Source organism: Megalops cyprinoides, chromosome 8 (assembly GCF_013368585.1).
Source record: "Megalops cyprinoides isolate fMegCyp1 chromosome 8, fMegCyp1.pri, whole genome shotgun sequence".
Classification (NCBI taxonomy): Eukaryota; Metazoa; Chordata; class Actinopteri; order Elopiformes; family Megalopidae; genus Megalops; species Megalops cyprinoides.
The window spans coordinates 16,766,920-16,781,552 of record NC_050590.1 but is presented as its reverse complement, the minus strand read 5'-3'; the positions used below and the strand labels follow the sequence as shown (position 1 = coordinate 16,781,552).

At 39.4% G+C, this 14,633-nt stretch overlaps 1 protein-coding gene and 2 non-coding genes across 3 annotated transcripts; all 3 read right to left on the bottom strand.

The window, feature by feature from the left end:
* Positions 1-7,698: 7,698 nt before the first annotated feature.
* On the bottom strand, positions 7,699-14,493 carry LOC118782033 (60S ribosomal protein L13). The gene is made up of 6 exons (XM_036535249.1): positions 14,441-14,493; positions 13,578-13,695; positions 13,225-13,366; positions 10,478-10,651; positions 9,950-10,006; positions 7,699-7,902 (listed from the first exon to the last, which is right to left on the bottom strand). The coding sequence occupies exons 2-6, from the start codon at positions 13,679-13,681 to the stop codon at positions 7,744-7,746; spliced, it is 636 nt and encodes a 211-aa protein (XP_036391142.1). The 5' UTR covers positions 13,682-13,695; positions 14,441-14,493; the 3' UTR covers positions 7,699-7,743.
* Positions 10,099-10,182, bottom strand: LOC118782512. The gene has a single exon (XR_005005154.1). It is a non-coding gene; the product is annotated as a small nucleolar RNA MBII-202 (small nucleolar RNA).
* On the bottom strand, positions 12,737-12,818 carry LOC118782511. Its single transcript, XR_005005153.1, has one exon. It is a non-coding gene; the product is annotated as a small nucleolar RNA MBII-202 (small nucleolar RNA).
* Positions 14,494-14,633: the final 140 nt, after the last annotated feature.

Genomic DNA, 14,633 nt, shown 5'->3' with positions numbered 1-14,633 from the left:
ACTTTCTACTCATGTAATTTGTAGGCATTATGTAATGCCTAGCAATACCTAAAGTGTTTTTAAGGGCAATTGTGGTTCTCTAGAAAACAGTACTTATAAGAAGTTTTCCTTGTAAGTATCATTTGACAGGTATGTCTAACTTTAATGGTTCAATTTCACATTGAAAAGTAAAAGCTAATAAGTGTTAAAGAATCCATGTCAGAACCCTCTAAAATGTATTTTAAAGCAATGATATGGACAACAAATCACTTTCATGACCTTTAATTAAGCATTTGAAATGGAAAAAAAATTTTTCTTATTAAGCCAAGCATGAACCAAATCGGAAGCTTCGAAATAAGTGATGGTATGTACAACAAACCACTTTCCTGGGCTTTAGTGTTTTATGGAGCCACTCTAACTGATTTGTTATAATTCCGCCTATTGTATAACCTCTTATGGCAGAACCCATTATCTCCTCAAAGATGAGCAGAGTCTTACTAATTGCCTTCCTAGCAGTTGTTAAATTCAGTGGGGTCTTGCCAAAGGAAAGGGAGCCTAAGAATTTCTTCAAATAACTTAGCAGTTGTGCTTGCTGTTAATGAGTATAGCATTGTACCCAAGGGTTTTAATTAAACTCAGTTCATTTAAAGACGTATTTTCTAATGAGTGGTTTTAACAATATCATGATATCATAACTTTTCCCATCTTCTGCTAGTGCCAGATACCTCATTATATCATGAATCTGCATTGTGCCTAACCTTGGATTACACTTTCTCCCATGCACTTTTCATTCTCAACAAGTGAGCTGCATTTGGTTCTGAACATTTGAAAATAATTACTGATATTTGACTTCCACTAACCCTGGGTACACTGCCAAAAAACTACCAACAGACTCTGTTTAAAGTGAGGATTGCAAATAGGGTATACAGCAGTATCTGCACAATTTGAAGTCTGTTCTCAGAAATGGTATATTAACCTGTCTATGCATAAAGTACATTGTTCACTGGAAAAACCTATATGTTTTAAAACCAGTTGTGATATCTCTAAAGTATGTATTTCTGAAATTATTGACATTCTAATCAGGCTTTAGTTAAATTTAGTTTAATAATAAAAGGTCTAGATAGTAGGACCATTGGCTGATTGTCTTCAATTCTGATACATACTGTGCTGTCCTGCTTACCTATTGTATGTATAAAAAATGTGTTGGGAGTTTGAATTACTTTCTGCTGATGAAAGTGTATTCTGCATTGGACACAAATCCACAAATGTTGGACTTCAGGTCTGTACCTGGGTGGGCTTCTATAATAATCTGGGATGTCAAACAAAATTTAAAAAAAGGGGAAAGAGTGTAAAATTCAGATAGGCAAAAAAAAAATCTACAGTTGACCTAACACATCACACATGGTGATCAATTTATTCTAGAGGAACATTACTCTTATAGTGTTTGCATCACACTACTCACATCAGTGGTAGATCATGGCAGTCCTGCTGAATCCAACCATATGTTGGTTTCACACATTTTATCTCAGCCAGTGGTCCATTTGACGAAGTATTTTGGCCACCTAGTTCTTCTGTGACAAAATACCTTTCCATAAGTACTAGAGCTGCCAGACATCAATGCTGCTGACTACTTAATGATGTATTGCAGATACTGTCAGCACGGCTCCTGACACTTAATAAATAAAGCGGGAGCTGAATGACCACTAAAAAAGGAACCAATTCAGGGAAAATCACATATTTAGTCTCCAGGTCTTACTACAAGTATTCTGTGTGAACTCAAATGTGGAACAGATTGAATTGTGATCTATTGCTACCACTGCTGTTAGTGTGACAGAATTTGAGTGATGGGAAGAAATGAGGGCGTCACTGACTCCCAAGAGCATGTTTTGCTCAGAAATCAAAATTACAGTTTATGAGTTCATTAATCCCTGCTCCCTGCCTCACACACACACACGGATACATTCTCAGGCTCCACGTTCAAATGCTTATAGCTCCAATCAACACCTAGCTCCCAAACACCATTTCCCCCTCTACCTCCCACTTGTTGAGAACCCAGCATTAAAAGTGTCCCATGTGGAGCTCACTGTTGCACAGACAGCCCTGGGGTTGTCAGGGCCACAGTAATATCTGTGATCCAAAAACTGCTGCAGGTAGACACCGCTCCAGGTGTTAGAGAAGCAGCTCAATGAAAATCTCCTGCTGTGCTATCATCACCTGTAATTAATCAGAGGCAGTTTGATGTTTAACTGCAATCCATCACTAGTGCATCACATGTACTGGTCATACAGCATTGGACACTGTGTGGGATGGTAATTAGGACACATCACTCCACTGTCTCTTGAATCAAATGGATGGAGCACCTCAAATTAGGCCTGCGTACTGATACTAACAAAATATAAAGCATGCTTTAAACAAATAAAAACAGCCGTCAAAGATGGAGAAGTTTTCATAAAAACTAGAATTTTCATGGAAATGTCTGGGACATCTTCCGTTACAATATTGCGATTAATGATGGCACTCTGGTTTAGGTGGACTTCAAAGTGAACAGTAAGTTTTGATATGGAGCACTTCACAATGACTTCCTCATAAATACATGCAGAGGACTGTATTCGTTCCTCTGCACCCATTTCAGCCCAACAACAGATTTGTGGTATAGAGCATATAGATACAACCAGAGATGATATAATGCTGAGATTATGTAAATCACATACTGTATTGGTGCACGTGCATTTTTGATTGAATTACTAAAATAAGTATGTGACTAAATTCGTTGATCCATGTCAACTCCTGTACCAAGAAAGTATCAGCACTGAATTACACAGACACATCTCTTATGGTTTCATGTTATTGAGTTAAATTAATTGGATAAAGCACAAAGTAACAGAAATTGGTATGCGGGAATATTTTGACCTTCATCATTTTATTACCACATAAACCACTGCCAACTATACAGTTTTTATACAAAGAACAATATATTAACTTATGATGGCTAAACGATGGTAAGTATATATAGGTATTACTTAAATGAGTAGTTTTCAAATGAAATAAATTAAGAGCTTTTTATTAATGTTTTTAAGGCAGTCAAGAATACACAGGGGTACCCAAAGAGCAGAAATATAAAACTTGTTATAGCTATTCTGACCAGCTGTGCAATCCATCACTGCTGCTTCCATGCAAGGGAGCCATAGCATTTCACAGGCACCAGCTCATGAGACAGGAAGAGAATGCCATGCCCCTATCTGTCTCATCTTGCTGTAAAGGAAAAATAAAGACAAGCCTTGATGGAGACATCATCCATCTATCTATCTATCTATCTATCTATCTCTTTATCTGTATATATAGACGTGTATACATTTAAAATAGTAGGATGATAAGGATGCTGAAAACCAGATCGTACAGCTACTGGCAATTAAATAATGCCTGTAAGATATCTCCCTTTCACCATTTCACCCAGAATAAATGTATTCTATTTTTATCATCTCGAGCCAGGCATTGTGCATCTGCTGGGAAGCATGTAGACTTCACTTATAGTTAGGTCCATGGGGAACACCTTCCAGTTCCTCATGCTTCTGTAGTTCACATTATTGCAACTCCATTTCCAACCCATAACCAGATCCTTTAAATCCAGCCAGCAAACATGAAATAATATAGATTCTTTATGCTCCATTGAAATTCAGAGGTATTTTTTCATGTTGTATACAGGTTGTCTGAACCAGCTGTGTTAGTTTTCAATAAATATAGCTGCTGTTCTAACTTTTCCATACCAAATGGCACATTTTTATTCTCTTACTCTGTACATGCAAATAGTTTAGTACATTTTCTATTCTTTCACTACCCCCCAAACACCTGCAGGTACCCTGAAATTGTTCTACATATTTAATTTTGAACTCAACTGAGCTGAATTACGAAGTTTTTTAATCTGGGTACTTTGCATGCTTTCCACATCAGAATTTATGATTTCTTTATAGTTCACTCATTACATTCAGTCTGTAGTCTGTGGTAAGGTTACATGGTTACATCTTTATTATATTTTACATGAGGTTGCATTAATTCTTCATCATAAAAAATTCTGATAGAAACTATCATTAAACTGTACACATTTTAAATCTTGTTTTAGGATAACAATTCACCTTTCCATCAAAAAGTGCTATGCACTCAAATCGTTTGCTAATTTCAGAACCCTAATCAATTGCGAATTAGCTAAGTATCTTATCATTGTGGATCACAGATTCAAATCTACAGTAAGATTTATCAAAGGACTGATCTTCATGTGCCACTTGTCCACCACATTCAATTCAATTGAATCACTGTGTTTCAAAGCCACAGTTTTTTTCTCTCTCTCACTTCCCATAAATCCCAGCTTTTTTCCTGTTTGCACCACCTGTGTCCCTCCCTCCATGGGAATTTGGAGTGAACGCGGGTGACTGCTCTGGGATTTCCACTTGAGTGCCATCCTGCTATATCCCAGGATCACAGCCATCTGTCATCTATCGTTGTGAACTGGAGGTTTAAAAAAAGCCTATTGGGTAATTTTATTCCCATGTTCATGCATGTATTATTTGACACAAATTCTGATGTGGAAAACACGCACAAGTAGCCTGATTTCAGCAACATATGTAGGGCCTGACACAAGGAGATACCAGAGTAAAAAGTGGGTATATCATTGCAGGGACAAAGTAGGAAAGCTGTAGGCTCAAAATCCAAGCCATACAGAATGACATAATTCCTAGTAGTAGATTATAACAAAATAATGAAACAAAGACCCTTTCACATGTGGCCAAATAATTTGCAGTATTCTATTAATTAAATTTTAATATTACAGTTTACTTTGGCAATAGTGACTGACACTTTGCATGTGATTTTCCAATATGTAACAAGTGTACAATGACCAGACTTTTAGTCATTCAGACAGAAAAAATATCAAAACAACGTGTTATATCTGATGAGCAGCAGGTTCTGCACGATGCTTGGGACAGCAGTCTTTCATTCACTCTTAGTCTAGTTCTCCTGTTTTAAGCTAGTCTTGGCGACATTGATTTCTGAATGATCAGGTGTTGATACTGCAACCTTGTTGAACATGGCACCTCCTCTGTTGGTCACAGTGGCTCTAGTAGTTCAGCCTTGCTAATAATGTTATGAAATCAGTCTTTCTTAAATCAACATAAATACCTAATTTCCCTGTTGTTCATTAAACAAACCACACAGCCTCACATGTCCTTTTCTCCTGCTCTGTAACCCCTCTGCAACCTATTACCTTGCCTCTAGCAGTTAAGAATCAGCCTCCTCCAAATGATGTCAACTGGGAGATAAAGGGCAAAGCTAGCAGGTCAACCATACTTTCAGCCTTCCAGAGTCTATGTAAGACTGCAGGCATGTCACATACAGTATAAGAGGTCTATGGCGTGTATGAACTCACTTGTCTATTTTTATTTTTTTTAGCTGATTCAGAATGTTTGAGCCCAATGATCTCTGACCCACCAGGGATATACCACAAATAGACAATACAGAGGAGTGTGGAGATGTTTGCATAATACTCCTACTGTCCTCTTTACAAGCATCCACCAACAATGTGTCTGAATGGAAAGGCATGACTCAGAACAATCATACCGTAAAAGTGACATCACTTACAATAGGAAAATGTAAAACTATTAACACCTCAAGCTGATGAAACATCTTTTATTGTAACCTCTAATGACTACAGTCAAGGGTGAGGAGCACCCATTTAACCAAACGCACCTGTGCCTACATCATTGTACTACCTTGTATCACTGGATTGGAAGCCCAGGCCATTGTTAGTATGAAAAATTCCTGACACCCTTGTCCCGCTTACTGCCCACCAAAGCCCACTGACTGCCATCCCTCCAGTCACCTAACATTATGGTGTAAAATGACAATGAATATATTATATATATAGTAAATACAATATTCGTCCAGTCCTCATTTTCCAGGAGTGTTTTTTGACCACCTTTTCCTGGGCTAAAACTGTTTTTTTTCCTCCAACTGGCTAGTTTTTTCCAATTTCTTAATTCACCCCGGAATATGTTTTCTGTCCAAAGTTGTGAGAGAATGCACTTGTACGAATGGGTTATACAAATTGTGATTGATTTTGAAGGTTGTGCACCATTTACTGCAGTAAAATTCACACTGTCACCGACATTTCTAAAAAAGGAGCAGTTAGATACAAAATGTCAGAAAGAAAAATGAGAATGGGTCCGATCGTTGCCGGCTTTCAATTCTGCCAAGGTCTTCAAAGGTGATCTTACTATCTGACATGCACTGCCAATGATTCCTCTTTAAGCACAACTTGCTGTCCTCTTAACAGTAGCACTTAAAATGTGGCCTTTGGCTTCGATCGGACTTCGAGCTAACTTTCTGTAACTTTCTGTAGCCTAACTTTATAAATCCAAGTCCTACAACTGGTGTAAAAACATCTTCTGGAGGTACACTAGCATGGGACACTCATGCCACACACACGCTTGGTCACTAAATCAAAGCTAGAAACTTATTTAACAGAACAAACTGTAGAGCTGTTGCAAATGGCACACAAATATATCTCCAAACATATTACTATGCATCGTAAATTCATTAGTATCAAAACCGCAAATATATTCTCTATACAGATCCAGCGTTTTTAAATATACGAGCAGAGAAAACTGGCCTACCATTCATGACTCAAGTACGTTCTTAGCTGCCAGGTTGGTGCCTGACAACGCCCATTTGCCAAAACTAAGACACAAACAGAATGGTCAGAATTACTGTTAACCTTTCCTCCTTATATAATCATGATAAACAAACATCTGTGGTGTGGACCAGATGCCTGGGGGAGCAATATTCCCAACACTCATTTCCAATCAATCACAGGCTTCATTTAATACTGAAGACATGTACGCAGCTGACTCCCCTGACAACTGCATGTAGAAACGCCATTCTGCCATCAATAAGGAATTCACCTCTAACCCCATACACATTTGCACAAACATACTGAAATCTCCACAACACCCACCTATAACACATACATCAGGCAAGCTTCCCTTGCAATAAAATCTTGCTGCTACTGCCATCAGCTGGTGAGCAAGAGAATATTCATCTGTTCAACCACTTTTAATGAAGTTTAAAACTTCAATGAGAAAATGGCTTTCATTCCCCACCAGCCCAAAAAAGCTGAATCATTTTCAATTCACCACTCCAACAATGGAAGAATGAATGCTCAACTACACGTCCTGATCAACAAACTTGTCGCCCAGGAAAATTCCAGAATTACCTACGTCTATATGCACAGCCATAAGGGGATTACAGCTGACAAATTGCCATTAAAATAAAACTGCTTAAAAATATTAAGATTAAAATACCTAAAGCACCTCAGTTGATTTAACAAGAAAACTGATCATAGATTACATGTAAACATTTATATGGTGAAATACATCGACTTCTAACTGGGATACAGTCTTCCCATGTGAACATCATCTCTCAGGTACAGCAACACAAGTCCCAACATTTACTGTGCTATATGCACTAGCTGCTACTATAGCCCAAACATGAAAATTTCTGCCACCACAGCTGGTGAGCATCACTTGGCTCAAAAATTGCTGTGGCGACTCAAAACTATAACACCACCAAGGAAATGCGTTTGCACAGCTACATTTTTCCTGTGCTTTTCCAGTTCCCTGATAGATAAGGGAGTAATCAATCAAAGAAAAATGAGGGACATCACAAACAAAATTTGTAGCGATGTCTTTATTTTCTAAAGTTCCATACAAACGGTTTTCACTTCTTCTTCTCTACATCCTGCTCTGCGGCCTCCTTGGCCCTCTTGGCGCGGATGCCAAAGAGACGGGCATTGGCACGAGCCATGCGCAGGCTGGCGAACGCCTTGAAGTTCTTCTCATCCTCCGAGATCACGCGAGCCTTCTCCTTCTTGTGCACCTGCGAAAGAGGCAAGCAGTGATAAGCTGATGGGGTAACACAAACAGGCCATGGATTAGGCAAACACCTACTGGTCATGCTAGAGTATGAAAAGCAAGTCTACACTGTATATGCCTGAAGTCTGGTCACCAAGGCCTCAATCACAAAGAACTGGGAATGGGGTAACTATTGCTGTAAGCTCCCTTTTTTGCTCTTAAGTTTACACACAGTCTGGTTACAAGTGAGAGAAAGGACTGCATCAGTCCTGCTTGGATGCTTTCGGCTGAGGTTTCCCAAAGCAACTTGCATGCATATTTCATTGCTTGCAACAAGGCTGTACCTTTATTGCATTATGTAATGTGATGGGACGGCAGTGCAGCCTAGTGGTTAAGGAGCAGGACTTGTAACTGAAAGGTTGCTGGTTCGATTCTCCACTGGAGCAATGCTGCTGTACCACTGGGCAAGGTACTTAACCCACAATTGCCTCAGTAAATATCCAGCTGTATAAATAGTAATAATTCATTCCAAACACACTAACAAGCAAGAGATTTCATGCAGACAATAGCCCATCTAGTTCTAGATGTTATTCATATTCAGCTGCTGACACACTGAGAAAGGAAAAACTACACTGAATGGACCTGGAAAGAAATCGTTCTCATTGAGCTTTACGAACATTTCTACAAGCGGTTAATGAAATGCTTACATTAAACTCCTATGTTAAATTGTATTAGCAAGCTAGGTAACAAAGAAACCAGTCATCTTCCTGTATGAGTGATCTTTAAGTTAGCTAGAATGGGTTTGAAATTAACAGTAGCTAGGTCAATATAGGCAAATACAATTTTTCCACAGCTATTTTATTTGGAAAAAAAAAAATCAATGCAATAATATAATCAGAATATAAGGAATGAAATTACGTACAACATTGACTTACGTCGAATGTGCTTCAGATTATGTTTGAATTTCTTGTGAATTGCTTTGTATGACAGTAAAGTTGTGTGCAATGTCACATGCAACTAGTGTATGTGACTAGCTGCTTTGTGTAACATCAGCCTAACAAGTACATTGGATGTAGGCAAACCACTGAAAATATGGCTATTGCAACTGACTAAGTGACTGAAGGTAAATAGGCTTCTTTATGCAGATATGTAAATTAGCTTGAAATCATAAGAACATAGCTTAATCTCTCAATCACTGTCCAGACATGTAAATAGTATCTTGCAGGAAAATATTTATTTTTAATGCTTTAGTGTGTTTGGATGTATGTATGTTTAATGTTAATTTACAGTAAATAATAATTTTATTGTAATATTAATGTTTAAATATTTGTAAGTAGTAGCTGTATGTATAGTAGGTATACAGAACACGGTAAACTAGCTGTAGGAAGACTAAAGTGGCGGGGGAGTGGGGAGGGTGAGCAGGGCAATTTTACTTCCGCTTTTGTGAACAAGGGGTTCAATTAGTGGGCAGACACTACAGTCAGGTGTGCATCATGCCTACTAAAAGCTATGGTAACAGACTGATGCCAATGGACATGCGTGCCCAGCAAGCCCTGCTCACTACTCACAGTTAACTAGTTAGGCTTTAAGTGATATAAAATGAGCTTAACAGCTAACCAAAAATCAATCAATCATTTAAACCATGTCATTTTATTTGAGGGATAAAGCCATGGTGATTTGACCAGACAGATTAGGGTAAAATGATTGAAAAGAATGAATAAAAATACTACAAGAAGATAAAGGTCTTTCTCTTCACAATGACACCGCAGAACACGCTATTCAACATGGCTTTAGTATTACCATAACTCTCATAGCTGTCTAAAATGAGAGTTCTTTTCCTGGTACGCATGGCTAGTATTCTGGCTACAGCTGCATATGTGCGTGTGGGGAAAAAAAAAAAAACTGCACAGACTGAAGTATGCTGCTGTAGAGCCATGTGTGAACAGTGCCTAGGAGTACCCACCTCCTGCATAATACAGGAACACAGCCAGTGGAAACACTGTTTAAAACCCCAAACTGTCCTTTCTACACTGGCCATCTTTTGGATTCAGTAAGAAATCAGTGGTACTTACATTCTTGATGGGCATGACAGGGCCTGACAGCTGTGTTGCCATCTTCAGTTCCTCAGCCTGGAGAGGAGAGAGGTGAAGGGAGGTCACAGTGGGAACAACTGACCATGCAGAACACTCATTCCCACTCTACTAAGCTTTTTGCTATAAGCAGGGAGACTATGCAGTCATCAGCTGGAAAGGGGTTCAACGGAAGTCATCAATGGCGTGCAGAGATTCCGGAGAAATTGTCATCACATGACTGCAAATTGTTTCTTACTTTCTAAATCAGTGAATGTGCTATGGAGAGGAACACAGTATATACATTACATCTATTCCATTACGTAATCAGTCAACATCAAACATTAATGTCCACAATGTAAAAACTGCCATTTGAACCATTTAACACCTACATTGAGAACATGCAATCGTTCATTCATTTACAAAACGAAAATGTAAGATGTGCGTCAAGCCACCAAAGCTGTATGAATTTCCCAGCCCTGCAATCTCACTCAGAAGGGCTCATTTCCCCAGCCCAGTGTGGCCACTCACAGAGCTGTCTCCCTTCCTGGGGGCAGAAGCCTTCCTGGGGAACAGGATGAGCTTGGAGCGGTACTCCTTCAGCCTCTGCACGTTGGCCTGCAGGGACTCTGTGGATCTGTTTCGCCGGCGGGGGTCAACAGAGATGCCAATGGTGCGGGCCACCTTCTTGTGGATACCAGCAGCCTTAAATGAGAAAAAGAAGACAACTATTTAGCTACTGGCATGAATGAAGTAGGAATGGTGCTAATCAACTTGTTTACCTACAAACAGGTTAGAGGTAGTTAACTATACACTTCTAAAATACCAATGTTCCACTGGTTTCCTGACAATGGCATCTTTGCTTGCTAACATTTACACAACCTGGATTTAGGGGTAAAAATTGGTAGACTAACACAGGGCTTAAAGCTTGTACAATTGCCCACGAGCAACCATATTTCACCAACGAAGAGCTTTTGGCAGCCAGTCTGTTCAGTCTGAAACCACAAAATATGACCCAAAACGGAATGTTAATTAAAAAATGCACTATTCATTAAACCTTATGAAGCCCATGACCAAAATTTTTAACTGTTTTAACTGTTTAATCTAGCAACTCTGTAATTTGTAGTACTGCTGCCATTCAGTACATGAGCACTGTGATTGGCATTTAGGCAACACATCTTTAATCTGCCTGCCTCTGCACTGTGTATCACTCAACTCACACCCTTCAGACCCCGCCCCACTGACCAATCAATTCCTTAGCATGCACATCTTACCATCTCCTATTGAATCTATGTCATTAGAATATAAGTAGATTACCATGTTGGTTACTTTGCACTGGTATTTTAAGGTTCATTTTTGGCATCTTCAGTTTAATCAAGCAACTACCAGGGACAAGCAAGCAAACTAGCTTTTATGCGTGCCTACAGTGTATTGTCTCCCCAATGGACAGATGGCAGGGAATCCCCCCCGCCACACTGCGATTTTGTTTTATTTCTTGCTTGCTGGTGAGCTAGCTACCTTAAATTAGCTTACTTTCAAGGAAATTGTTGAATAATGCAAAATGTAAACTGACAAGGTTATCTGCAGCCTAGTTAAATAAAATCTCCAACAGAGAAAGCACTACTAGCATTATTGCTTTTCCACTCAAGTAGGTTACTAGCCAAGAAACTCCCTATATACACAGCATCCCCTTATTAATGTTACAGGCAATTACCTACCACCTTACGGACAGTGACTGCTGAGAAATATTTTACCTTGAGGAGCGTAATCTACAAGACTCCAAATTTTTTCCTCTTGAACAGTCTCAAGATGACTGGATATGATTTTCTTATTAAATGGGTAGCTGTGACCCACTGTTCCTTTTGGTCATTTTGTCTTCTATCCATGCCAATATTCCCGCATATACCTAAATGGAATTTTTGTACATTGTTTCAATATCATGACGCACTGAGGGCCTGTCTATTATTTAAAAGGACTCATTGATGGATTCATTTAAGGTTAGCTGGTTAACAAGCTACACAGTCTTAAGTAAGAGGAGAGATTTAATTTAACAAGTTTTACTGATTATACGAAACATCATTTGCAAAGTGTCTGACACACCTTTCCATGCATATTTGTGATTAACAGCCTAATCTGCAAGCTAGCCAGCTAGACAGTGAATCCAATCCAGACAAATAATGTCAGTAAGAGGCCATGGGGCAGAGAGCTCACCCCAAAGTAACTGGCAACCATCACCTGAGAGCAGAAAACAGCAGAGTAACTTTTGACTGCCTGAAACAAAATGTGTGCACCCTTTGATGCAAATAATGGACATGCACAAATTAATGTATTGGCCTACAACAAAGAGTAGTTAAGAGTTCTTGTCATAACAGCATTTGTCTTCTACTCTGTCATATTGACATCAAATAAACAATGTCTCAAAAGCCCACTTGCTACTTTACCACCTCATTTCAGCAACTGTTGCTTTTCATTCCATTTCACATTCAGAGATAAGTATGCCTGTGTATATTGTACATCTTTTCACCAATCGGAATGGGGTTCCAAATAGTATTTATCTGACCTAATATTCTATCTATACTCTGTTCGGTTACCTGATTTTCCACACATGTCTGGAATTCTGTGATACAGTAGAAACACAGAAAATTGTCACCCCAGAACGACCTTCACATGACTCATGCCATAATTGCCACAATACAATCAAAATCTGAACATTAACATGCATGCAGACAGGTTTTCACAAGTACAGACAGATGCACTAGATGAACTAGTCCACAATAATTACACTACAAAGGCAATACCAGGCAGTCATCAGACAAAAGGGTTCAAGGGAGATCATCAAGGAGGTACAGAGATTCCGGAGAATGTGTCATCATCTGACTGCTGGAGCTCTTACCCTCAACCTGACAGATCTTTCAGAATGCCCCTAACACAACCGCATTCTACTGTAAAGTAAACATGGCAGCTTCTGTCATTTACAGGCTCTGTAGTCTTATCGGCATAGCTTACTTTACAGGGCACAAATTACACAGCTCAAATGTTACGAATTTTCCATTTAAACACCTGTTTACAGCAGCAATTTTGGTTTGATAACTTGTGCAACAGCACATAGACTTCACCATTCTGGTTACAAACACTTCCCCAGGATGCCTGACAGGAACTGAAATTTCCACATTATTCCTATTGTTAATCAGTTAATTCATGAATTTCTTCTAATAATAGGACTCTCACGGGCTGTCCTAATTTGATCACTCTGAAAAGAACACTGTGATGGCTCATACCTTTAGCTCCTCCAGGGTGAATCCCCGTCCAGCGCGCACCTTGGTGTGATACCTGATGGTGGGACACCTGACTGCAGGTCGCAGTGGGCCAGCTACTGGACGTGGTGCAATGCGGCGGGCCTTGGCCTGACGGGCCTTTCGTCTGTAGGGAGAGGACCGGAGAGGAGTCCGCAACACCAATGACGTAAACACCGAGCCAAAATTTCATTACTGTCACAAGATGACTGAATTTCACCTGAATTTCCTTTTTTAATTCATCAGTACCGACACACATTTTCTAGTTCATCACCATAATGTGTTCAAATAAACTATGCAAGTACCATACCCACTACACCACGCTGGATTTACCATACCTGCGGACCTTCCTGGCTGGCTGATTGAACCAGGTTCGCACCCTCTTCTGCCAATCTTTATGGAAGTGAGGGTTCAAGATCATTCCATTCCGACTAGGAGCCATCGTTACCTAATTCCCTGTTATGGTTAAAAAGACAAACAAAAACTAAGAAAAACAAGTTAAGATCATGTATAAGCACACCTGAGTTTCAAGAAAGCTCTGTACCTACCCATCGACAAAACCTGGAAGTCTAGATTTAACATTTCCGTTTAAACTGGCTTAAGATACACTTGTTATTAACAGCCTTCACTTTGCCACGGTATGTGACATTATGACCACCAGGAACTGCAGGAGTTGCAAACATAACACCCTCGCTGATTATCGCTACGGACCTTTAACTGCGCTGTGTTCCACTACTTCAACCATTTATCAAGTCTGATATCAAGTGCTTGCATTTCAAAAGTTGTTCATGACTTCAAGTGGAAATAACTGCAAGCTAACAAGTTAGGTACCAAGTTATTGGTATCACGCAGGCAAAAAGTGGTCAGGTAGCCAACGAATAAACTTTATTTAACTTCCATTAAGCAAGCCATTTGGTAGCACAAGGGTGCTGTCTAATGGCAGCAAAAAGTTCGAGACAGTACACAAAGCTAGTCAGTACAGGTCCGTAGTGGGAATTAACAGTCATAACAGAGATCTAATCCATTAGTATTTCAAACCATTCCAACACATTCATCCATTCAATGACCACATCAATAATGTGTTTTTTCGAAACTACCTCATCTCAGCTATGATACTAAGGTGGTATCATACCCCGTCGCATCATTAAAAACAGGATTGGGAAAGATTTCATTGAAATTACACAGGACCATTTTCACGTACCGTTCAGGTAAGCTATGGCCAAAAGGAAAGAGGAAGTAGCTCGTGTAAGAATTGTGGGATATTACAACGACCAACCAATTGTAATCACTCAGCAAGGCAAACCGGAAGTATTCAAAGTACTGGCAAGTCTGGCTTCAAATCCCTTACCCAAAGCGTTTAGTCAGTCAACATACTAGTGGCATATTTAACTGTT

Bases quoted from the DNA above. Each gene is read 5' to 3' on its own strand.
- LOC118782033 (XM_036535249.1), bottom strand. From the start codon at position 13,681: ATGGCTCCTAGTCGGAATGGAATGATCTTGAACCCTCACTTCCATAAA. The intron at 13,367-13,577 runs GTATGGTAAATC...CTCTCCCTACAG, and splicing joins CCAGCCAGGAAGGTCCGCAG to ACGAAAGGCCCGTCAGGCCA. The intron at 7,903-9,949 runs GTAAGTACCACT...CCTCTTTCGCAG, and splicing joins CTGTCATGCCCATCAAGAAT to GTGCACAAGAAGGAGAAGGC.